The sequence below is a fragment of the Pipistrellus kuhlii genome, unplaced genomic scaffold (assembly GCF_014108245.1).
Source record: "Pipistrellus kuhlii isolate mPipKuh1 unplaced genomic scaffold, mPipKuh1.p scaffold_m20_p_4, whole genome shotgun sequence".
In the NCBI taxonomy this organism is placed as follows: domain Eukaryota; kingdom Metazoa; phylum Chordata; class Mammalia; order Chiroptera; family Vespertilionidae; genus Pipistrellus; species Pipistrellus kuhlii.
Genome location: NW_023425540.1, coordinates 89,379,909 through 89,403,379, shown reverse-complemented (window position 1 = coordinate 89,403,379; position 23,471 = coordinate 89,379,909). Strand labels below are relative to the sequence as shown.

At 46.0% G+C, this 23,471-nt stretch overlaps 1 protein-coding gene and 1 long non-coding RNA gene across 4 annotated transcripts in view; both read right to left on the bottom strand.

Annotated features, from left to right (window-relative positions):
• Positions 1–619: 619 nt before the first annotated feature.
• LOC118703368 lies at positions 620–5,037 on the bottom strand. The gene is made up of 4 exons (XR_004983008.2): positions 4,606–5,037; positions 2,645–2,700; positions 1,039–2,028; positions 620–663 (listed from the first exon to the last, which is right to left on the bottom strand). It is a non-coding gene; the product is annotated as an uncharacterized LOC118703368 (long non-coding RNA).
• Positions 5,038–15,760: 10,723 nt separating this feature from the next.
• ADCY9 (adenylate cyclase 9) overlaps positions 15,761–23,471 on the bottom strand; it is a 126,216-nt gene continuing 118,505 nt past the window's right edge. For 2 of the 3 annotated variants that reach the window (XM_036410225.2, XM_036410224.2), the window contains exons 10-11: positions 22,839–22,880; positions 15,761–17,805 (exon numbers count right to left, since the gene is read on the bottom strand). In XM_036410225.2, coding sequence (XP_036266118.1) covers positions 16,614–17,805; positions 22,839–22,880 — 1,234 coding nt within the window. In that variant the 3' untranslated portion in view covers positions 15,761–16,613. The remainder of the gene's footprint in view (positions 17,806–22,838; positions 22,881–23,471) is intronic. The other variant, XM_045571336.1, reaches the window with a different exon arrangement.

Below are 23,471 nucleotides of genomic sequence, written 5' to 3'. Positions count from 1 at the left end.
ACAGAGGAGGAGGATGTCTATGGCTATTCACTTTCATGCCTTTTTGTAGGTATATTAGAGTGGAATTACTGGATATTTATGGTAACTTTATACTTAAAATTTTAAGAAACTGCCAATTCTCCCCACCCCCCCACCTCCGCTCCTAAAGTGACTGTTCCATTTTAAGTTTCCCTTAGGAAAAAGACTCTGATTTCTCTAGATCCTTGCCAACATTTATTTCTTTTTGACTATAGCCATTCTAATTGGTATGAAGTGACACCTAATTATAGTTTTAATTTACATTTCCCTAATGAAAAATAATGTTGAGCATCTTTCCATACGCTTATTGGCCATTTGTATATCTTGGTTAAAATGTCCATTCAAACCTTTTGCTCATTTAAAAAAAACTTTTAACTGAAACCGGTTTGGCTCAGTGGATAGAGTGTCAGTCTGCGGACTGAAAGGTCCTGGGTTCGATTCCGGTCAAGGGCATGTACCCTGGTTGCAAGCACATCCCCAGTAGGGGATGTGCAAGAGGCAGCTGATGGATGTTTCTCTCTCCTCGATGTTTCTAAGTCTCTAACCCTCTCTGTAAAAAATCAATAAAATATATATTTAAAATATAAAATAAATAAATAAATAAATAATAACTTTTAATTTTATAATTTTAGATTTATGGGAAAACTAGAGGCCCGATTCATGAAACTCATGCACTCGGGGGTGGGGAGTGGGGCCTCAGCCTGGCCTGTACCTCTCACAGTCAGGGAGCCCTTAGGGGATGTCCAACTGACAGCTTCGGTGAGTGGGTCTAAGCCTCGCTGAACATCCTTAGCGCTGCCACAGTGGTGGGAGAGGCTCCTGCCACCGCCACCGCACTTGCCAGCAGTGAGCAGGGCTCAGGGCTTCTGGCTCAGCCGCAGTCCCCCTGTGGGAGCTCACTGACCACCAGGGGGTAGCTACTTCATTGAGCATCTGCCCCCTGGTGGTCAGTGTGTGTCATAGTGATCGGTCTTTCTGAAGTTGGGCCGATTTGCACGTTACCCTTTTATTACATAGGACTGTGACGAGAATACAGACTGTCCATATTCCTCACACGCAATTTCCCCTATTATTAACGTTGGCATGTGGTACATTTGTCACAATTAACTGAAGTCCACACTTTGCTCAGGTTTCCTTAGTTTTTACGAAAGGCCCTTTTTCTGTTCCAGGATCCCATCTAGGACAGCACATTACAAATAGCTGTCATGTCTGTTGAGAGTTTCTCAGATTTTTTTTTTTTTTACCTTGCCCTTTGATAACCTCAGCAGTTTTGAGGAGGATTGCTCAGATATTTTGTAGAATGTCCCTTCAGTGGGATTTGTTGGATATTTTTCTTGTGATTGGGTTGGGGTTATGAGTCTTTGAGAGAAACATCTCAGAAGTAAAGTGCCCGTATTACTCTACATGGGGCTGCCATAATCAATACCATAGACAGGCATCTTAAACAACAAAAGTCTATTCTCCCACAATCTGGAGGCTGGAAGTCTAAGATCAGTGTGCCAGCAGGGTTGGTTTCTCCTAAGGCTTCTCTCCTTGGTTTGTAGATGGCTCTCTTCTCCCTGTGTCTTCACGTGGTTTTCCCTCTACCTGCCTATGTCCCACTCTCCTCTCAAGGACACCAGTCATATTGGATTAGGCTCCAACTCGAGGACCTCATTTAACCTCAATTGCCTCTTTAAAGATCCTATCTTCAAATACAGTCACATTCTAAGGTGATGGGAGTTAAGACTGAACATATCAATTTGGAGCGGGGCGTCATTCAGCCATAAGAGTGCCCTTCTCATCGGGTCAAGGGTCATGCTATTAACACAACGATGTTGATGTTGACCTTGATCACCTGGCTGAGGTGTGTTTGTCAGGTTTCTCCACTGGTTTTTTCCACGTAGAGTAGAAATCACGATGTGCAGTCCACACTTAAGGAGTGGGGATTATGTTCCATAAAACCCTTATAAGAAACATAGGGTAAATCTTCATGACCTTAGTTTTGGCAAGAGAATCTCAAATATGACACTAAAAGCACAGCAACAAAATAGAAAATGGATAAATTGGAGTTCATGAAAACTCAAAACTTCTGTTATCAGAGGATATTATCAAGGAAGTGAAAACACAGCCTACCAGATGGGAGAAAATATTTGCAAATTATGTATCTAAAAAGGTTCTAGTTTCCAGCATATATAAAGAACACTGACAACTCAACAACAAAATGGCAAAACTTCAGCTTTTACAAAAAAACGCTGTAATGAAGAAACCTGTGCAGAAATCATTTTGCATATTTTAGCAGATCTGTAGAATAAAATTCCGAGAAGGCCACCTACCTTTCTAATTTTGACAGCTCTTGCCAAGTTGCCCTCCATTGAAGGTGTACCAGTTTAGATTTCTGCAAGAATCTATTTTCAAACCTATTCTGAAATATGCCAACACTGACAAGACTCCTCATTGCAGTGTTACTCATAATAGCTTCGAACTAGAAACAACCCAAGATACTCAACAGGAGAACTGATAAATAAGTCATGGTCTCATCATACAACGGAATACTACATAGTAACAAAAAAGAACAAAGTTCTGCTACCCACAGGGTGGAAGAACCCCATGGGCATGTCAATGAGTGAGAGAAGCCAGGACTCACTGTGGGATTCCCGCCAGATGAATCAATTACGAAGTTACCAGGAAGAAGACATCTTCCTAAGGTGACAGAGATAAACACAGTGGTTGGCCGTGGATGGTGGGGTTACTGACTGCACAGGCACAAGGCAGTCCCCTGAGGGGCTCAAAATGTCCCACACCTTGACCTAGCTGATAGTTACATAGGTGTATAAATACGTAAATACTCATCAACCTATGTGTAAGTTATGTCTCAATTTTATTTTTAAAGGCTTTTTCTCTCTCTTTAAAAGCGAACACTAGTGTGCTGACAACATGGTCAGGGCAGCAGGCAGTCTCCATCTCTACAAAGGGTCTCTTTTGTCCAGTCTTAAGCCAGCTGTGGGCTCTGGTTAAAGGCGGGGAGGTCTGTAGCTCCCTCCGGGCTGTCTGGGGTTCGTCCCGCACACACAAAGGTGCTCCCGGTCCGTGCTCTCTTACTCTCTGCGCCAGCTGTGGAGCAGCTGCCCGGCTATTTACAGCTGTGGGGCTCGGCGTGAAAGGAGCCTCGTTCAGCAGCTCTTGCTCCCGAGCCCTTCTCACCGCCTCCCCCGCCTTTGCCAGCCCCCACCCCCCTAACCCCAAGCTTTCATGTTTCTGGAACATTCCAGGTCCCCTTGCTGGGCTGTGTGTTTCTGTGATGAGTGGCCTGCCCTGCAGAGCTGATTCCTGGGGCTCGTCTGCGGACTCTCCTGGAAGTGACCTTGAATGAGATGAAAGAGCTAATTTCCCACCAGACTCGGGCCAGGGCCAGGTCTTGGGCCCTCAGCTGCCATCCCGTCTCCCAGGTGAAGTCACATCCGCTCAGAGGCTCAGGAGGGTTCAGTTCCTTCCCGGGGAGCATGACGGGGGCCCTGGCCTCTCCTCCTCTGGACCTCCTGGGCCTCCAGCCAGGCTCTGCCCACCACGCCCCTCTGACGCCCGGGCAGGCCCTCCCCTGCCTGCCCCATCCCATGGGAGCTCCTGGTTCTGAGTCCAGCCCCTCCGGGACAGGCCAGCAAGGGGCTCAGCTCTGTCCCTCATCCCCACCCCTATTCTAGTGGGACAGATGGATTCGAGAGCCTTGAATCTTTTCTCTAAGTTCCCTTTGGCACCAAGTTAGTCCTCCTCACCCCTTTTTTTTAGCATTAAAAAAAAAAAAAAAAAAAAAAATATATATATATATATATATATATATATATATATATTTTAGAGAGGAAGAGAGAGATAGAAACATCAATGATGAGAAAGAAATCATTGATTGGCTGCCTCCTGCATGTCCCCCACTGGGGACTGAGCCCACAACCTCGGTATGTGCTCTGACAGGGAATTGAACTGTGATCCCCCGGTTTATAGGTCAAAGCTCAACCACTGAGACACGCTGGCTGGGCCCCAGTTAGTCTTGTTCCTCATTTCAGAAAAATCAGGACACTCCCACTCCCCCGAATCCAAAGGGTGGTTTGCTACTCACCTCACCAGCCATGGAGGGAAGGAACCCGACTCCCTGCTTTCATGGTTCAGCTGAGACCTGAGGGGAAGCCCATACCCTGGGAACAAGGTATGGAACCTCTGCTCCTCTGTGTTACCAGGGGAGGGTGCTCCCTGCAGGACACAGGATCTGAAGACATGATCTATTAGATAGAAATGGATCTGAAAACCAAATCCATTTTAAAAGTAGTAAAGGCTTTGCCTGTTTACCCTTTTCTTCCTTACTTCCCTCCCCCTCCCTCCTTTCCTTCCTTGGTAAAGTGAAGGATCCCTCCGACCATGGAGGAAGGTCTGGGGCACCGGATTGAAGTGGATTTCATTGCCTTGGTGCAATGCATCAGGTCTACGTTCTTTGTGTAACAGACGAGCTGAGCGAGTTAACCATTCAAGACACTGGGGCTGCCCCATCTCTGTGGACCAAGAGGAGGGGCAGTGAGGCCAAACAGTGTTCAGGCGCAGAGACGTTCACTTTGCTTTGACCTGCCACCTTCCCCGTGGCCTGTGTGCACCTGGCCTATCCGAATCCCCCTGGGGCTCTGGAGCATGGGCCGCCGAGCAGTTATTAGCAGAAAAACAAGAGCAAAACTAGTTTGCCTCCTTTGCGTCTGTGGCTGCCTGCCAATGTTTCCTTCAAATATGCACATTTTCATTCTGGAAATTTTTGTCAGGTTTATTGCAAATGGAAAGAGAGAGCAGACAGGAACAAAATGACATTTGCTGAGCTGGAAGGACTGTTTCTAAATCTATTCTTACGAATATACCAATGTTTGTGTCTTTTCTGGGGGGACTTAGAATCCAAGTCAGAGACAGCCTTAGTTTACCACTGGTTTCGGGTCTAGATCAGTGATTTTCAACCAGTGTGCCGTGGTTGATCTCCTTTCCTGTAGGTTGTAAACAACAACAACAAACATAAACAAAATAAACAGCCAACACAACAATAGCCATCTGGTATGAATGAATCAAAATTATACCTATTCTTTTTGTCATAACAGCAAAAAAAAATATTTTTGGTGTGCTGCAGATTTTTAATAATTAGTTTATGTGCGCCATGAGATGAAAAAGGTTGGGAATTGCCGGTCTGGATGCATGCACGTTTCCACATGTGCATAGTAAACAGGCATATGGCCCATGTATGGCAGGGGCCGTTGTGAGCCACCGCTGAAACATATGCAAGACAGATGGGCACTAAATCCACAAGATAATGGAGAATTGTAATGAATTTCATGGGCATCACATTTTTATGTGCCTGTAAACTTATGAAAGCCATGAAATTAAACGACTGCCTCACAACAGTACCAGAGTGACTAATTTAATTGGGGGGCGGGGAGGAGAAGGCCCTCTAGAAAAACCAATTGGTAAATCAAAACTAAAAACAAATACTCTTTAGAAATGGAGAATGAGCCGAAACCAGTTTGGCTCAGTGGATAGAGCATCGGCCTGCAGACTGAAAGGTCCCAGATTCGATTCCAGTCAAGGGCACGTACCTTGGTTGCGGGCACATCCCCAGTAGAAGGTGTGCAAGAGGCAGCTGATTGATGATTCTCTCTCATCGATGCTTCTAACTCTCTATGCCTCTCTCTTCTGCTCTGTAAAAAATCAATTAAAAAAAAGAAATGGAGAATGATATCCCGTCCGTTTTATTTGCTCACAGATCCCTTTGGCTATAAGAGTTTATTATGCAAGACACTCTCTTGTTTTACAAAAGGACGCGATGCCTCCAATCACACAGGGCAGGTCCCAGGGCCCACCTGGGATGACTATTGGATCTCAGGAGAGCCACTGGGCTGCAGAGGGGCCCTCCGGGGCATGACTGTATTTAAAGAGATGCTTCCTCATTTCCACATGAGCTTGATGACGGGAAAAAGGAGAAGGTGAACAACGTTTCCTTCATGGACAAAACAAATGTGACCTTCAGGGCATTTGCACAGCAAATGACCTTCCTCCTCACTTCCCTGCACATCGCTCGGTGGCTAGAAGAGCAAGAATATCTTTTTTCTAGATAGTTGGGCTGCATTTAAAAACAGCAAAATCAAAAACGTCCAATCTCCTCCCAAGAGGAGCAGAGCTTCTCTGCGTCTTGTGTTTGCTAACCGGCTTCGCACACCTGTTCACCTAACACCCGCTAAAAAAGCCGGGCTCAGAGTGGAGACCTGCACCCGGACCACCCCCTGCAGGAACCCTCCCGCTGCCTCACTGAGTGCGCTCTGACTACGGGCGCTAAACTCGGTTTCAGAATATTCTCGCAGTCCAGGAACTGGAGGTCACACTTCTATCTTAAAAGATGGGGAAACCAGGCCAGCGAATATTTACTTACTATTGGATTGCCCCCAAAACCGTTGGGGGGGGGGGGGGAAATGAGCTCTTTTTCTTCTATTTTTGCTCAAAGCAGTCCAAAGAAAACCAGGGCTGGTTCACTCCAGTCTGTGAGTTCAGCTCAGTGCTGAACCAGCTCCAGTGAAATCGCAGTGAGAGCCGGCACCAGACCTGGGATCTAACTGCATCCACCTCCACTCCCGACTGCAGAGGCCGAGCTCTCCCTTCCTGCTCCGGGACAGACCCCTCCTGGAGAGGGCACTTCACTCTCTCTCTTTTCCTGTCTGCAGGGGAAAGGGACCACTGAAACTTGAAGTTGGGCTGTATTTAAAAAAAGAAGAGTGGCCTTCAAGGCCTTGAAAACGTGCAGCTACGCTGTATGTTGCTTGGACACCTCTACTCAAGCTCAGGGGAGCTGCCCGCGGCCCGTCGAAGTCGGGCTGGCTCCAGGCCGCAGCCCCTTCTCCCCGCGGCGCCGGCATCTGGGTTAAAATGCAGCGACAGCTTTGGACCCACGTGGACTGCACAGGGCACACACATGGGTAGGCTCTATGGATCGGTGTTATGTTAAAAAGAAGTTTCTGAGATCTCGCAGATAAATTAATTTTCTGGTTAATTTATATTGAGTACATCCCCCCCCCCCCGAAATTGTGCCAAGCCCAGAATAGACAAACAACAACATTTGAGGCAATTACACTATATTTTGAATCCCCCTCTCCTCCAGCTTTTCTCTGTCTATAGCATAAAGTTTTCTCTGGATACAATAAAACATGTTAATATACAATAGATCACAAGTCTGTAGTAATGAATGAGAGATCATGTGCTTTTATTTAACACACAGAGAGAGAGAGATGTGTATTTCACAGATACAGTTCTTCCTGGGTTTGGTTGTTGACAGACCACAAACAGTTTCTTATCTTTTTATTTACAATTAGGCTCCTTTCCTTTAACTGAAAGGAAACTTCAGGCTCCTCTCTCAGCAATGCTTTTATTTTCTGGGAAAGAGAAGGTAGGAAAGCATAGATGAGTAGAAGTTTGGAGGGCAGGAAAGAACCGCAAGCAGTGCCTAGACATATGTTGATTAAAAAAGAAAAAACTGCCGAAACCGGTTTGGCTCAGTGGTAGAGCGTCAGTCTGCGGACTGAAAGGTCCCGGGTTCGATTCCGGTCAAGGGCATGTACATTGGTTGCGGGCACATCCCCAGTGGGGGATGTGCGGAAGGCAGCTGATGGATGATTCTCTCTCATCGATGTTTCTAGCTATCTATCCCCTTCCTTTCCTCTCTGTGAAAAATCAATAAAACATATTAAAAAAAAGAAAAAAGAAAAAACTATCCATGCTTTGGAATGGAAAGAATATTAAAATGTCCTGTGATTTCTTTCTATATTTCATTACGAGCCGGATTCAATGCCCGTGCAAAGGCAGCCTCAGGCAGGGGGTGTGAAAGAATGTCAGTGCTAGGAGAGAGAATATACCACCGCCCACAGGTCAGAAGGCTGCTCCCACACACCACGCTGCCCCTTCACAGTGACTCCACGCCATACGCCACGGACACCTGCTCTGTGACCTGCGAGGCGGAGCTGGCGGGGCGGCGTGACAGTGACCGTGTCGGGTTACGCCGCCGCTGGAGCGCCTCGCAGGATCGGCTCTGGAATGAGGACTGCGTGGACTGAGACGGTGGGAGCTGCTTTGAGTAATTAGATCATCTCAGGGACGTTCAATCCTAGAATTGCTGTCTGTCACAAATGTGCAACTGACACAGGATTCCCGAGAGGATGTTGTTAAGGTTCTGGGCTTTTTGCTCAGTGCTTATCTGTGTGTTATTGGTGCTTCGGTTTGATGCTGTGAGTGTAGCGTGAGGAGGGTGCACCAGGAGGCTCTGCTGCCCCCCCCCCATACCTCCCCTCCCCCCCAACTAATGGCTTATGGTGCCTGCAGCTGCAGCACTTGGAGGGGGCGGGGGGGGGGGGGGGGGACGGGGAGGCGCAGAGGTGGCTAAGGGCTGCCTGGGAGCCGAGCACTGCTGCCCCGGATGTTGGTGAACTGCACTTCCTTGACACTCATTTTTCTGGGCATTCCCAGCTGGTCCTCTGCTCTGTCCCTGCACCTCCACCCCCAAGTCCAAAGACAGCTTGGGACCGCAGAACCACGGGTGAGACTGGCTGGGCTCTCTGGGGGTCCCACGCAGGCCCGAGAGTCTGCTGCCCTGCTGCTGGGCCAGCCCAGGAGCTGAGGCAAGAGGATCCTCTTTCTAAGCCCGAGTCAGGCCCAGAATGCCCAGCTCACCACCCGGCGGTGCTTTCGGCTTGGTTTTCCGAAGGGCGGGGGCGCCCAGGTCCTGGAGCATCTCGCGCTGGGCCAGCGCATGAGGTACAGACCACGAAAAGTTTTACAAGCAGAACATGAGGTCATCGCTCTTCACCAAGAAGCCAGAGCGGCAACAGGAGGGTTGGCACCGTGCTGGGGCGTGGCGGCTGCTTTCTCACCCGTCCGAGGACCTGCAGAGCCAGGCTCCTCGCACTGCCAGCCGTCTCACACACAGTGGACACTCCTGCGGCTCCCAGCATCCATTGCTACGGGCACAGATGCACGAGGAATGGGTTTGTGGGGGTGACAGAAGCCACCTGTCAGGAACACAGACACACTCTTGGAGTTCTGGAAACTACCGCATGGCTAGCTCACAAGCTCACACTTGGTTTTCCATCAAAGCGTGCAGGTCTGAGCCTCTTGTAATTCTCCCAAGAAAATGGACAGTTGAAAGAGGAAGATGAGGAAATTTGGAAATAAGATTCTGAAAGGGCTGAAGCCACCCACTGTATTGGCTACCTAAGGGATTGAAGAATTTGAATCACTATCCATGTGATTCATGCAATAAATTCATCCAATAAATTTTGTCCCATTTGAAACATTTTAGGAAAAAGGATTCTTTTACCTTCAATTAACTGCTTCAAGTTCCTTTTTAAAAAATAGTTTTACCTTATCTTCTTTAGGCTTTATGATATTAATTTCCTTAAGGCTCATATAAATAACGTTCTTCAATATTAAAAAACATACAAAGAAGTCTGAACATTCTCCGAGTGTCTAGGTAAGTTAAGGAGAGAAGTCTATGGAAGTCCTTGACAGAAAATTTTGCAAAATACAACTTGTCATGCAATTAATATAAGCAAGGGAACAAGGACAACATTCAGCCATATTCTTCTGTGCTAAATAAATTCTCTAAATATAGCTGTGATAATATCAGAAGCCTTTATTCGTGAGGAAGAAGAGATCTCATCCTGGCCAACCAAAATTACCAAAGAGAAGTTCCATCAACACACTGTGTTCTAAAACTTGGTTCTTAAAAGTAAACTCTTGGTGTTCTCAGTCCTCTGTAGTCAACAGTCTGTTTTTTTTTTTTGTTTGTTTTTTTTTGCTTTTATCCAAGATCCCCAAATTGGTGTAAAAATTACAAATTGTGTTCTATGCTATTTCAAGTTAAAGGCCAAGTGATATTTATTTTTTCTTTCCCTTTCTCTAATATGTTCCTGAAATATTGGAGATGTATAGATATATGGTAAGGTATTTTAAAAATGATCTAACATTATAATAAAAAATTACTGTGTAATAAATAATTAGAACAAAACAATTTTGTGTTAAAGGTACATGATCTATTGCTGTTACATTGGAAGGTAGTACGGGACACCAAAAATAATCTGTGTTTTACACTAATCTTCCTGAAGGCACCAACGTGTTGCAAACTTTGCCTGTCTTCCCTGATGGTCTTTGTTAGCACATGGACACTTGAATAATTTTAAAACTTCTCCATTCTAAGCATACACGGATAATGATTTAAATATCTGACACATAATTCAAGTAGCCAGTCTTACAAAGAGAAGAGTAGAGGGAGAGAAGGGAAGATGTAGTGTACCTTGCTGGTCACTTGCTGACCACGGGGTACTCTCGCCATTTAAACACACAATGTCCCCTCCCACCACCTTTGCTCTTTCCTGGCACAGGAAGGGGGAGGCCAAGAGGTTATTTCACTTGGGTTTGCAGCATGTTCTGGTTTCTGGCCGTGTGACTGGAAATGATGGACAACAAGCTGAACCTTGGCAAGCCACTGGGCAGCTCTGACCTGAGCTTTCAAATCTGTGGTACAGAGAAAGCACCCCTGCCCACCCACTTGGATGAGGCATCATGGGGAGAAAAGTTCCTTGGTGAAAATGCTTCATGTAATGAGAGACTACTTTACATATAGAGGCATATTTGCATATGTGAGAAGGACTTACTTTCTTTAAATACATAAATCATGTTGCTGTAGTTGTATCTGTATTTCTGAAGTTAGAGAATGAGGATGGCATGGCACTGAAACCTACTTGGGAGGTCAAAGATGATGGGAACGGGGTGAGGACACATACATGTTCTCGGAGAGAAATGGCCACCCATGACACACTGAGTCAGAACTGGGCAGGGCTGGGCCATGGTGAGAAGACTTCTGGAGGTCAGTTTTGGCGGTCTCAGAAGCTGGGGAGAATGAGAGCCAGTCCAGAGAAGGAAGATCATGGTGACCCACTGAAGTTTGCCTCAGGCACAGGGTGTCTGTGTCCAGAGGAGTCCAAGCAGAGTCTACACGACTTCATCACTTCCCTTTCCCATTCCGCTTCCTTTTCCCAGAATCACATGGACAAGTTTCCAAACGACTCCTCTTTTCATACCATTCATCACCCTCTCAACCTAGAAGGCAAGACTTTTCTGAGGTCAGAGGAAGACAGGGAAAAGAGTATTCCTTTCAAAAGACTGCTGGACGCCGGGCTGCCTCACCTCACAACCAGACATCTGGCGGAGACGGGATTGGCAGAGACTCCAACCACCACGGTCCTCAGAGAGCAGAACACCTTTCGCTGGTGGTTACTCCCAAAAGGCTGTCACAGCCAAATCAGCCCAAGCCAGCGCTTTGTCCCATCTGGCTCGGAGCCCCTCGCGTTGGGACTGAATTGCCATCAGGAGAGGATTGTTTTAAAACAAAAGCACGATCTTATGAGTGGCACGTGGATCCAACACAATATTGGTGTGGTTGCTTTCTCTGAATGCTTCTCATCGATCGCTCCTTCTTGAGAGGCTAAGCAATCCATAGGCCATAAACACAAAAATAACCCAGTGGGTTACAGAAGATACGAGGAAGCCACTCTTTAATAATGCCAATGTGATCCCAGGTATCTGGAACTTCCCTTCAGTTTCCTGGTGAAATTCATAGTTGTAGAGCCATCATGAAAAGCGCAGTTGTAATCACAGCTGTTACTCAAATATCCTCAAGTACTGCAGCAAATTTGACAACGTAAATAAAGGGACTTTTGGCATTATTTGGCACATAGTAGGTAGTCAGTAAATACAGGCTGGATGTTACTTTAAATGTTGGGAAGAATCTGACTAACTTTATGTTTACATATTGAAAAGCTTTTTGAGTAGCTCTTCAAATATATTTAGGTAACTCAGACATAAGTGTAAACTATAATTTTGATTGGAAACGCATAAATAAGCAGCATTAACACTTTTAATCAAGGTCACAATGAAGAGTCCAGTAGTGCCTAGAAACTGGATTTGCAGATAGCAATAATTACAAACCATCATTCCTCTAGTTATTGTAGATCAGGGGCATTTTATTTAGTTCCAGGAACTCCTGAAGTTGTATGCAACATTAAAAGGGGGGCGTATTTTTACGTGTGTGTTTCTGGAGAAAGGAGCCACAACTTTCATCCAATTATCAAAGACTTTGTGAGCCAGAAAAAAGATTGAGAATAGATGCTTGTTGATGACAGATTTCAGGAAGCACTCAGATTGCTCAATAGATGATTGCTTAATTCGCTTCTCCTTCCGACTTTCAGGCCCAGCAGGAATATGAGAATTCCCTAAGCTTAAATTACTCTAATATCCAATAACAATTCTTTGGAGTCATGTTATTAAAAAAACCATTTTCCCCCCAAAGGGACTGTATAAAAATAGACACTTGGAGAGACTTTAAATTCATAAGTATGTGGTGTGCAAGTGTATACTTTTTCTTAATCACTTCCGCTCATTTATCTCTTTCCCCAGTTAGCTTCCTTTTCCTGGAACTCAGGACTGATCCCAGGTGGCCACAGTGACGGATTCCCACAGCAGGACCGCGTGAGAAGAGATTTTAAACACAAGAGAAACCACCAAGGCTGAGTTCTGAGACTTACTGCAAACTTTCTGGGCTGTTTGAGAAATCCTTTACACTCCTGGGTGCTCTTTCTCAGGGAAGAGACCCATGTCCTCCTAAGACCTTCCAGGCTGCAGAGACCGCGACTCTCGAAGCTCCGAAAGGCTCCGAGGAAAGCCGCAGCAGTTTCAGGAGAGTGTCCCGGCCATGTGGTAGTGTCCTCACGGGCACCAGGTTCCAACTGAGGGTCACCTGGAAGCTCGATCCCTGCAAGCGGATGTACAAGGACGGACAGGCCCACATCTTTGTCTCCTTTCACTGAGCCCACGGGAGTCCCAACCCCCGCAGGTTCTGTTTGGCTCCAGGCTTGGGGGTGCTGTGAACCCCTCAGATATACAAATGGCTTGTGTGTTTTCCTGGGAAAAGTCTCTGGGACTTCAGATTCTGAAATGGTTTTGTGACTTACCCTCAGGAACTCTGCAAGGGACAGGCTACTTTCCTTTCTTTGTCAATCCCTTCTCCAAGATAATGCAGAACCAAACTACCAGAAGGCCTAATAAAATGGGGTTGTCATCGCAAGCAAAACTAGTTCTACAACCTGCTTTTCTGTGTTGTTGTTGTTGTTTTTTTTAAAGTTCCATGTAAAAATAAATACTTCTCAACCAAAGTTAACTGTAGCAAATGTCCATAAAAAACCCACAGGACACATAGGGATTTTTTTTAGTTACCTTGTATTCAAAGTGATGATACAAAAGAAAAGCAAATCTCCCTATTTCAAGCCACAAATTGCAGGGAGCGAGGGGCACCCCAATCTCTGACGTGGTACTGATCTTTTCAATGAGAATGCCAGGCATCAAATATTTAGATTTTTAGAATATTTTAATGTCCATTTCTTTAGTGGATGCATTTTGAAATTATTAAAATTAACAATTTTTACCAAGAATAAAAGCAAAGGAAAGGTAGAAAATGCAAACAGTTGGTCCTTGCTAATTTAATTTCAGATTCTAGGCATGATGTGATTTTCTGAAACCACCAACCAAAAAAAAAAAAATTAAAAAAAAATGTTTACCTCAAAAATTTAGAAATGCAAACGCAGACTGATCTTTGGGAACGACAGGTTATTACAGATCATGTAGCGGGAGCACTCGGCCCTTGGGCTCTCCATGTCATGTGCAAACGTGCAGGTGTCTCCACAAGCGAAGTCGGTGTCGATGGAGTCGTGCGCAGGTGTGGCATAATCTGTGCGACTCTCCAAGCTATTATACTTAAGGGTTTAATTACTGATGCTCTACATTTGTTTGCATTGGATAAAATTATGTGCTTGTTTATACATCTATATATATATAATTTGATCTGACCTGGAGCCAAGGAGAAAATAGCAATTGCGACTCAAAGCGACTATTTACACACATTCATTTCTGAAGTATTGCTTCCTGCCCTAAGTTCGGAAGAGGTATTGCTACTCTGAAGGACGCACCCATCGTGCCGGTAGTGCTTGAACCTGCTGCTTAGAAACCCATCTGTCTTCAGCAACTCTGTTCAACGCCAGCGGGGGGAGACGCTCAGCGGTTCCGCTGCAGAGATTGAGGCTCCATGATGAGGTATGCTTCAGAGCAGGGAGCTGGGGACGGCCAGAGAGCACATCTGAACTGGCTGTTCAGGAAGGCTCAGGGCGTTCTTGGACAATTTGGAACTCTGGGGAAGCCGTCCACCAAAGGCTCCGGTGTGCACGGAGCTGAACCAGATCACCCTGTGGTCTGACCCTCTCCCGATGATTTGCAGCCTCTCGGATTCCCTGGGCCAGGAACCATCAACACCTTTGTAGGTGGGGAAGGGGAAAAGAGAGTTTGCTAGGAAGGAAGTGTGTGCACAGATGAACTTTGCAGAGCACGTTTTTGGGCGCAACAACAGAGACACTGGTAACAAGTAGGCAAACTGCCCAGCCCCTTAGGTGCCGCCACAGCTCCAGAGCCTGAAGCGGGCAGGCAAAGGAAAGGAGCCACACTCACACACCCCTGAATACTGAGGGGAGAAACCCCAGACACGCCCACACTCTTACAGACAAGGAGAGCATTTAGGTAGTGTTTTTGTTTTTTTTAAATAACAATAAAAATAAAAATTCTGCAATATTTTATAAGAATACATTCTTTAGAAGCAAGAGGTATTGTCACAACCATCCTTTCTCGGGCATTGGAAGAACAACACAGTGACGGTGAAACCTGAAGGAGAGTCGTGGTCACTGAGAACGCTCCGCTCCCCAGGGAGGCGTGGCCCTGGCGACCCCCTGGGGAGATGGCTGATCGGAATCAATGTGTCATGATGCTGGAAATGGCAGATTCTGTACACATTTGGGAAGGAGGGGGATACCTTAATGCAGATGTGAGGTTACACACAGAGTTACCGGTGAGAAGCACATGCACGGGGCATGTCGGTGAAGACCTTACACAGAGAGGGAGATAGTTCCCAAAGTACCCCGAGAGCCTTGGGCCAGGGGCACCTTAAAAGTAACTGGGACTATGGCAACGACACACTGGCCTGAGTTCAGCTCTACGTCAAGTTCAGACTCCATGTGGCAGAATGTAACTACAGGGAGGACTGGCAGCAAAGGGCACAGAGGTGTCTTCTCCCCCATCCTGGATTAACAGCCCGTGGGCACCCAGACAAGTCTGGCCCCCCCACCCCCCCCATCCAGTGCAAGACCTCCGTCTGGAGGGGGCTGGCCTTCACTCACAGGCCCGGTCCTGCCTCCAACAGGCCCAGCACAGGCCGCCGGCAGGAAGGACAGACAAACTTCGTGAACGTGTGAAGGCCGAGACGGTGCCGGCACTGCCTGCCGCCCCCGCGCTCTGCCCGGACCCCTGCTTCAGACCCCGCTGGGTCCTGCCCGCCCCGCGCCACGCAGGGCAGACGGGGAGCTTCTCTGACCCGAGTGCGGGCCGTGCCCACTGGGTGCGGCGTGGCCCGGCCCCCTTGCAGGGCAGGTGGCCAAAGAGGCTAAAGCACCGGCAGACAACTCCTCACCCTCCGCGGCAGACAACTCCTCACCCTCCGCGGCAGACAACTCCTCACCCTCCGCGGCAGACAACTCCTCACCCTCCGCCGCCGTGTGCCTCCAGCAGAAGGACCGGCATCGCCTCCCTGAAAACACAGTTCCTGGCAAATAAATAAATAAATAAATGCAACCCCCAGGCATTTATTGTCGTCTCCCTCTCGGGCGAGCTGGCCTCAAGGACAAACCCTTCCCTCCCGGCTGGAAGACCCCTCGGCACGGCACGAGGGCAGAGTGAACACAGCTTTCAGATTCCTGAGGCCTGGCTTCCCGAGCTTAGCTACGGGTTGGCCGGCGTTGGGAAGCCTGGCCTGCGTGCGGAGGTGCGGGGCGCGGGGCGCCCACAGCCCGCCGGGGCCGGCGCTGCGGAAGGCGCAGCGAGGGAGGGGCGCCAGGCCGCCGGCTGACCGCTGTTCTCAGCCCGCACCCCCCGCCTTGACCTCCCCTCGGTGAGTTACTGGCACTTGAGCTCAGATTGGTAAGTGCAAGTGTGTGTGCGTGTGTGTATTTACATAGAAGGGTCAGGTCACTGGAAAACGCTATTAAGTATATAGGAAAAAAAAAAAAAAACCTCAAAAAACATGGCATTAGCAAAGAAAAGTGTCTCGTGAGAAAAAGCAATAAGAACGATATCCCGACCACAGCTTTTGTCTTAAAAGTCCAGCCGTACCCGACGCCGAGACCTCTGCCCTGCCGTCTCTGTCCCTCAACAGCCAGCCCCCGAAGGCACTTGTTCTCCACGCCGCTGGGCGGCGACACCGCGGGGAGAGGGTCCCGGGGAGAAGAGGAGAGAAACGGATGAAAACAAACCCTGAATGACTGTGATCTTCACAGAAGCTAGGGCTGCAGTGACCACGTGGCGCCACTCCTGGGCGTGGGGGCCGCGGCGCTCGGAGCGCACTTCGGCCGAACACGAATATTACTGTGTTTCGAGGAACAGAGCACCGTGGGCAGCGGCCAGGGGCTGCGTCACACACTCTTGGAGACGTTGAGCTTGGTGAGCTCGTTGGCTTCCTCCATCCCCGCGTCTTCACAGTCACCCTTCTCTATGGCTTTGCCGAACCGACACCTCTCTTCGGCTCTCACGGGCTCCTTCCAGGGTCTCTTAGAAGACAGGTGGGGGTCCTTGGCCTGGGCGCTGTTCTCGGGACCCAGAGATGGCTTGTCCAAGTTCTGTACAGAAGGCACCAGGTTGGCGATCTCGTCGGTGGGAGACCGCCCGATGCTGCCGTCCACCTGGACGCGGATGTCCGGGGAGATGGACAGCTGGTGCTGAGGCACGACGCCGCTGTCCGTGCACCTCGGGTAAAGGTAGGTCTTCATCTGACCTTTGCCCTTGACGTTCACCGTGCCCCGGTAGTCGAAGTCGTAGCCCATCTTGCTGAGGGCGCGGTAGCTCTCCTCGCTCACCTGGATGCGGCACTCCACCCCCGTGGTGTCCATCCGGCTGGCGATGTTGACGGTGTCCCCCCAGATGTCGTACAGCAGCTTGGTGGTGCCGATGACGCCGGCCGTCAGCGGCCCGTGGTTGAAGCCGACCCGGAGCTTGAAGTTGAACCAGAGCATGTTGTTGTTGAAGTCGTCCACCACGCGCATCATCTCCTTGGCGAACTCGAACAGGATCTGCAGGTGCTCCTGCGGGTGGCTGCCGTCCTGGCACTGCGTGGCGTTCAGCCCCGAGGCGGCCATGTACGTGGCCCCGATGGTCTTGATCTTCTCGATGCTGCTGTAGTCGGGCTTGCTCAGGAGCTCGTCGAAGTCGCCGATGAGCTCGTTGAGGACCCGGTAGCACTCCTTGCCCCCCTCGTAGTTCTCCTCGTAGAACTCGCTGAAGTTGACGATGCTGGCGAAGATGACGCCCCCGCTGTCGTGGTTCTTGGAGTAGGTCTGGGACACCTTCAGCTGCTCGGCCACGTGGTAGGGGATGATGTTCCTCAGCAGCCAGTCCGCCTGGTCCCTCATGCTCTGGATCTTCGTGCGGTGCAGGTCGGCCTCCACGTCCCCGTGGTAGTGAAGGCGGTAGCTGACTTCGAATTCCCGGTTCAGGAACCAGACCAGCAAGAGCAGGAGAAAGAAGGCGAGGATCACCTCTTGGCCGATCAGGCTGACCGGTCTCCTGCTGTCAGGTGGCAACGAACTACCGCACGGGTCTCTCTCGGAACTGGAGAGGAGAGAGAAGAGAAAGATATCTCTTCTTACATGCATCTCTTAGAGAAAAGGCTACGGTCTGTGCTTCCAGGTTCTGAAATAGCCCCGCTAGCCGGCATCCTGCCCAAAACGTTCTGGAGCTCAAGCCTCCAACAACTGCAGCTGCAGAAGCCTTTCCTGCTTAGTCGGCTAGCTAAAGACATGGACAACGACTGGCTTTTGTAACTGGTTTCTTTAATAAGTGTTTTGTCATTGCTTTGCTTTTCAGAGCTCTTTGGTTTAAAAAAAAAAAAAATCTTTTCTTTTTTCCCAACTTTCAATTTTGAAAAACGTCAACCCCGCAGAAATGTTAAGAGACTAGCAAAACAAGGCTTCACACGTCCTTCTCCTGGATTCAGCAGTTGTTAACGTTTTGCCACTTTCCCTTTTCTCTCTGTCAACATGCACACACGCTTACACATTTGTTGCTGAACATTATGAAAATAAGTGTAGACACTGAATGGTTCACTATGGATCTCCTGCGGATAAGGATGTATCCCTACATAACCACACCATTATCAGGCTCAAGAAATTTAGCATTCTCTTTTTAGGTTTCTAATCCAACTTTCGCTTTGAAAGACTTGTAATTTTACAAAGGAAGTTTCTAAGTTCTCTACTCTCTGCCTGTATAAATGTTTGGCAAAATACCACCCCGCCCCCACTCTGAGTTAGTTCTGTTTCCGCCAGTCCCTTAAGATAATTTAACATTTAAAAAAAAAGTATAAAATGTATACTTGTAAGAGTTACACAATGTAAGAATCTCAAACAATATAAACGATAAAAAATACGTGTCCAAGGTAACTGACACTGTCATTTTCTTGAGGTTGTACACTATTCTAATGCATGGATGCACAGCAAGCATGTCAAACTCGCAGCCCGCAGCTGCATGCAGCCCACAATGAATATGTCTGTGGCCCTGCCAATATAACGGTATGTAAAAAACGTTTTAATAAAATTTTTGTAACTTAATTTTTACAATAGCCTGTTATGCATAATAAATATATATATATATATATATATATATATATATATATATATAAAAAAGCCTAATATGTAAATTGTCCCCATGGGAATTTGACTGGGAGACCAATCACTTACTCTGACGTGCACTGATCACCAGGGGGCAGCACGGAACGAAGGTCAGGCCTAGGGACCCTACCTGTGCACTAATTTCATGCACTGGGCTTCTAGTTATTAATAACAAACTACAATGTTTGCTAACGACTGATTACTATAATCGTTTTGCATTCATTTCCCTTACATGCCTTATATGCAGGCACATCATTTCTCTCCACTAAATATTTTAGCAGCCCGCCATGTCATTAGTCCTCGACTGACTTGTTTGGTGTGCACAACAGGAAATATTTCACTTTTGGAGAACAAGAAAATAGGTTTATTTGCATTGCACTTATTAATTTGTGCAGTTCTTCAGTGTCTGGTAAGTTAATGTTCAAGAAAAAAATACTAATTTTTGTTAAAATGTTCTACTTCAGCCCTTTGTATTCAGCATGTCTCTATCAAAATAAACCTACGTTTCTATGAAAATGGAAGCTTTTGTTTTTTCGTGGCCCACATACACGAAAACCTTTCTTATTTGGCCCGTGTTAGCCTCTGAGTTTGACATGCTTGATGTGCAGTAACACCCAGGCCCCCTCCTGCAGGCATTAGGTTGCATCCTTCTTCTGCTACCGGGAGCAACGCTGCAGTGATATTCCTGCTCTGTGTCACTGGGCACCAGAATGAGTGTGTCTGTGGGATGAACTCCTGTAAGTGGAATCGCTGTCATTTAAAATACTGTGCACTGACAAGTCCCCTGGAAATCTCCAACGTCGCCTTTTAATTTCTACTCCCGCCAACAACCCAGCCTGCTGTCAGGGGCTGTTCTCTGGTTCCCCAGTGTGAAGGGAAATACCTATTCTGAATCTCCAGCACTGAACAAAATAACTATTTTAGATGGCTAAAACAGATCTGTCCGGCCCCTCACACCTCCGGTTGGCTTTAGAGTAGGGCGAGGAGAAGTGATCCTCCTCTCTGTGAGGGGCCCAGATCACTGGCTTCTTTCCATTTCTCCACCGTGGAGACACAGAGGATCAGCCTCTTTACAAACAGACATCACCAAGGTGTACTGTTGTCCTAACAGCACGGCCGGGCCTGTGAATCTGTGGCAGGAATGGGTGAGGTGTCTAGGTTTCCTCAATTGTCCTACTGGTCTTGTTGCTTTTCTTGCTGTGCTGTGACCAAAGCTCGCAGAGTGGCCCAGCTCTGGTGAAGGCACAGGCCAGTCCCCTTTGGCTGGAGAAGGGGAACAGTGAAGCGCGGACCAGGATGGCAGGGAAAGAGGAGCAGAATACAATGTTTGCTTTTACCTTTGCTTGAATGTTAAGCCTCAAAAGGAAGGGTCCTAATACACAGAATTACAGTCAGTGCCCAAGGCCTGCCCTGTGACAGAAAAGAACTGTGACACAGATGGGAGAATTACTTCCGATCTATAACCCCTATTTCCTATTCTATTACAGAAGGAACCAAGGTGGTGGCCCTATTCCTAAATTCAAATAGCAAAGGCCATTTCAAAAGGAGGAATTCTATGTGACTAAGTGCAAGGATCAATTTATGACTTAATAGTTGGACATTAGATCATAAATGAAATTTAGAGTAAAATACAGTATAATTCATAACCATGGAGAAGGAAGATTAAAAAAACATATAGAAAACAAAGGTCACTCATGGTTCTAACCAAGTAAACACAGGGTTTGTTAACATTTTAGTGTACTTCAGTGCCATTTAAAATCTATGCTTCGGAAGCAGGGGTGCGGGGTCACCAGGATGGGACGCAAGGGGGGTTTCTAGAGACCTGAAAATGTTTTGTTTTTTTTCCCCTTGGTCTGAGTGGTATTGGTAATTGTGAAAATTCTTTGAGCTGTATTCTTAGGATATGAGTAATTTTATCTGTATATATAACACGTCAATAAAAATTAACTTTAAAAAGCTGCTAAGTGTTTTGCTTTTAAGTACTACAATTGTCATCATATATAGAAACACATTTGCGCTGAAACCGGTTTGGCTCAGTGGATAGAGCGTCGGTCTGCGGACTGAAAGGTCCCAGGTTCGATTCTGGTCAAGGGCATGTACATTGGTTGCAGGCACATCCCCGGTAGGGGGTGTGCAAGAGGCAGCTAGTCGATGTTTCTTTCTCATCGATGTTTCTAACTCTCTCTCCCTCTCCCTTCCTCTCTGTAAAAAATCAATAAAATATATATTTAAAAAAAGAAGAAAAAAAAAGAAACACATTTGCGTTCTGCCTTAGTTACTTTAATTCTCATTCCAAGATCTAAATGTCCACAGATATTTAATTTTTTAATTACAGAAAAAGTGTCATCATTCATCACTCATTACTAGATCGTAACTATTACATCTTATACTTTTCACATACAATGAATTACCCAGCTGTAGCTACAGAACATATGTAATTTCACAAAATAAGTGAAAACCATACATGTTCCCCACATTGCTACATTTTTAACAGTTATAAAATTTGAGTATATCATGATTAATTTATTTTTTATTCACAACTGAGGTTCATGATGAATTTTCAATATTATCAATCATTGAGATCAATATTTTTGGGCATGCAGCCTTTACCATACGCTGAATTATCTCCTCAGCAGATTAACAAAAACAGGATTATTTACATAAAGGCTATGAGCATTTTTACAGATTGTCAAAATACTTTCTAAAACAACTGTACCCCCCAGGGGAGTGGTGAAGCACAGCAGACAGAGCATGACCTCGTCATGAGAGGCCAGGGCTTACACACGGGCAGTGACCAGCTGTATGACCACAGGCAGGTCCATAACTTCTCTGATCTGCAGCGTCCTCGACCGGACAATGGGGATAAGGTCATCCCATGTGTAAAGTTATTAATCAACCTTATATTTTATAAGTGCCTCGTAGCCACACAAAATTATACACCACCAGAATTTATGACTGTGCCACACCCTTGCCTACGCTGGGTATTTATGTCTTAACTTTTAAAGATCCAATTTAAAAGCCCCAAAAGAATTCTGCAGCTATTTACATGTGCAATGACTTCAGCAGGAATATATTTACCACCTACATTTCCTCTTGTGAATATTTTGCTGTTGTTTTTTCTCCCTGTCTTTTATTTATGTAGGGCTTAATTAACTCTTTTTTAAAACAGCCCCCTTCCCCCCCAAAAATAAAAACAAAAGTTCCACAAATGTTTTTCTTAGTCTGTTTTGATCCCCTCTAATCAATTTGTCTGTACATCCTTGTTTTCTTTTTCTTTTTTTTTTTTTACATGTGGTTTCCATTATTATTTGTCAGTTTGGAAAGTTATCTCTTAGAGGCTTGAAAGCTATTTAATTTTATTTTTCTACATTTTTATATAATTTTTATTTTAGACTCTTCATTTATTTAGAATTTAGTTTATAGTAAAGCGAGGGTTTATTATTTCAAATTTCTAGTCAGTTATTTCAAAATATTTTACTTTTCTTTAAATAAGTACTTTTAAAATAAGTACTTTTCTTCAGTTGGTGAGATCTCTTAAAGTCTTATATAAAATTAAACCAAATTTAACATATGGTTTAAAAACTTGAGCTTAGTGAGAGAGTAAGGGAGATAAAGGAGAGACGGGGGTGGGGGGAGAGGAACAACATAGTTGTTCCACTTATTTATGCATTCATTGGTTGATTCTTGTATGTGTACTTACTAGGGATGGAGCCCAAAACCCTGGTGTATCGGGATGATGCTCTAAACAACTGGCCTACCAGGCAAGGGCTAACATATGTCTTAACCATCATTTCACTTTCCCAATAAAATATAACTATGATCTGATATTTCAACAAGTATATGTTTTTCTTTATTCTTTTAAGAATGTATATATTATTCCTTATTTAAGATACAATGGATTTAGAAAGTTTAGAAATAAGCAGTAATAATATAGTTATTCTCATTGATTCAGATTTAAGCACAATGTTAAAAGCTTACCTGAAATTCTGTACTGCACCATGGTGGGAAATTACTTCGGAACTGAAATTAAAATAAATAAAAATATTATTATAAAAGGCATTGTATAAAGCAATCTGAGAAGACTTTAAATGAACAATTTTTCTTTTTTATGTGGAGATCAAGTTAGACAGTTAATTTGATAATGTATGTTGAGTAAGAATGCCACAGGTAAAGGCAATGATCTAGGTATAAAGCCTCCATCAGCTATGGAGAATAGGCAAATCACCAAACAAAACAAAACAGGAAACTCTCAAAGGCATATCTATAGACATAAAAGGCTAATATTTCTTCTAATTTTTTTCTTTCAATGTGCACGAATTCGTGCACCGGGCCACTAGTATTTTATAATTAGGATTTAATCATGGTGTCTATAGAATAGAAACTTCAGTCATGTTCAAAAAGCAGTGTCTGCTGACAAAGGGTCAATTTTGAAAGGAACTGCTAGAGGTGTTGGCAGATTACATCTTAGGGAGAAGCAGACTTTGCTATTGCACTGAAACCCTTCATACTTAAAGAACTCTCTTTTGGTCAGGGAAGGTACACACATGCAGCTCTTAATCTCTCCACATTCTTAGCTACATCTTTGGGAGTTGGGTCACACCCAGAACCCAC